This window comes from Littorina saxatilis, linkage group LG2 (assembly GCF_037325665.1).
Source record: "Littorina saxatilis isolate snail1 linkage group LG2, US_GU_Lsax_2.0, whole genome shotgun sequence".
Lineage (NCBI taxonomy): Eukaryota > Metazoa > Mollusca > Gastropoda > Littorinimorpha > Littorinidae > Littorina > Littorina saxatilis.
The window spans coordinates 64308556-64310323 of NC_090246.1; the positions used below are offsets into that span (position 1 = coordinate 64308556).

The window sequence follows — 1768 nt, forward strand, 5'->3', positions numbered from 1 at the left end:
ATCTTTCAGCTCGGTTTCTGCTAAGAATGCGTGGCTAATGGATGGAAGCCGAGACATGGAAATGGTGTGTTTTTAGCGCTCAGAAACCACAGAAAAACGTTGTCCTTCCTACCAGCAGCACACAACTTTCTAGACAAGAGCAGGAAAGGCGTCTTTGTTGTCCGTACCTGAAGGCGAGTTGAGAGGAGCTAAGGTAATGTCCTGGTCGTGTTCCGTCCCGCTCATTGATTGATCGTCAGCCTCTCTGGGGCCTGTCTTGGGAGTCTCGATGTCGATGATCTTGCGAGGGGACTCCCTCTCGTCCAGAAGAGTCCGCCTCGTGAGATTCCCGCCGCTGCGGGCCATGGCCGTCTGCGTGATGGACTCCACCAGGGACTCCGTGGACTCCGCGCTGAGCAGAAACTTGTTGTGCAGGTGCCGCGGCTTGCGTTGTCCACGCAGTACCACGGCGAAGTCGTCGACCGTGGTCTTGACAGGTCGGCCCAGGCGCGCCACAGGCATCTTGAGGCGCTTGATGCTGTAGTAGTCGGAGTGGAGCTCGCTGTGCGGATCGTAGGCCGTAGAGATCATGTCCATGTCATGCTTGAAGCAGATGGCGAACACCTCGGACTTCACCTCGGGGCGGTTATTCTGCAGCTGCTGGCGGGTGAGGGCGATGCGCTTGTTGTAGGACGGTCTGTGCTGGCGGTCCATGCGCGACACGGAGGAGGCACCGTCCCCGGAGTCGCCATGGATGGACGGGTAGGTGGACTGCAGGCTGGCGACCTTGTGAGGCTTCATGCGTCGGAACAGCTCCAGTTGCGCCTTCTGCTCTTCCGTCAGCATGGGTTTGGGGAAGAAGTGGCCGGGGATCTGCTTCCCTTTGGAGAGAGGGGGCCGAGCGGGGAAGGTGGTGATGCTACGCTTGGTGGACGGGTTGAGCAGGTTCCTGATGCTGACACTGGACTTGGCGGTCTTGGGGGCCTCTCTCCTCTCCCCTCCTCCAGCACCGTAACGCCACATCTCCAACGAAGACACGGTGGCCGGGGGAGCGGTGAAGGAGCGCTGGTGGTGGCGGTGGTGCAGGTCGTTCATGGCGCTGGGGCCGATCACCGCTAAGGACTCCTTCAGCTCTTCTTCCATCTCAGGGTCTTTGACCCAGGGCTTGAGCTGGAAAGGCTGGAAGGTAGGGCGGTGCCAGCAGAACCCACCGTGGTGCTCCCGGGCTGTTCTCCGCGACGTGTGCTGGCTGGGGTGGGCAGGGCAACCCTATCGAGGGGTATCTGCACGTGTGGCGGGTGCTGGGACAGGTGCACCACACTACACACAATGCTGGTTGACATATGCATATCTGCACTCATCATTTCTGTCCTCTTTTCTAGGACCTCACAACCCTTCCATTTTTGTTATGTAGTTACCTGAAAACCATAGTCTGTTCTGATTAGTTCCTGGTACTATTCATTTTCTTTGATTCTGGTAAAACAAAATCACCAATAAAAAGTGTGTCATGAAAGGAAGGAAGTAACCTCCAAACTTTGAAGAGGAAGATAACGGTACCAAGCGTTCACACGACAATTAAGCCACAAACATGTCCCATTCGTATTATTCATAACCAGGCGAGTGGTTGTGATATGTCGAAAATGTACACCATCAGTTTTGAATGAAGGTATTCACAAGTCACTAATATTGAACGATGAAGGTTAAACGTTACATTCTCCCAGTGATTAATGGTTTATTTGCACAGGCTCGTGTCACAATAAAATCACACATGCTGCCTACTAAGTCCAGA

The 1768-nt window shown here is 54.6% G+C and overlaps 1 protein-coding gene across 1 annotated transcript; it reads right to left on the bottom strand.

Moving 5' to 3' along the window:
* LOC138956446 (uncharacterized) lies at positions 1 to 1321 on the bottom strand. Its single transcript, XM_070327807.1, has one exon. The coding sequence runs from the start codon at positions 1120 to 1122 to the stop codon at positions 130 to 132; it is 993 nt and encodes a 330-aa protein (XP_070183908.1). The 5' UTR covers positions 1123 to 1321; the 3' UTR covers positions 1 to 129.
* Positions 1322 to 1768: the final 447 nt, after the last annotated feature.

Excerpts from the sequence above, each read along its gene's own strand:
- LOC138956446 (XM_070327807.1), bottom strand. The coding sequence starts at position 1,122 with ATGGAAGAAGAGCTGAAGGAGTCCTTAGCGGTGATCGGCCCCAGCGCC.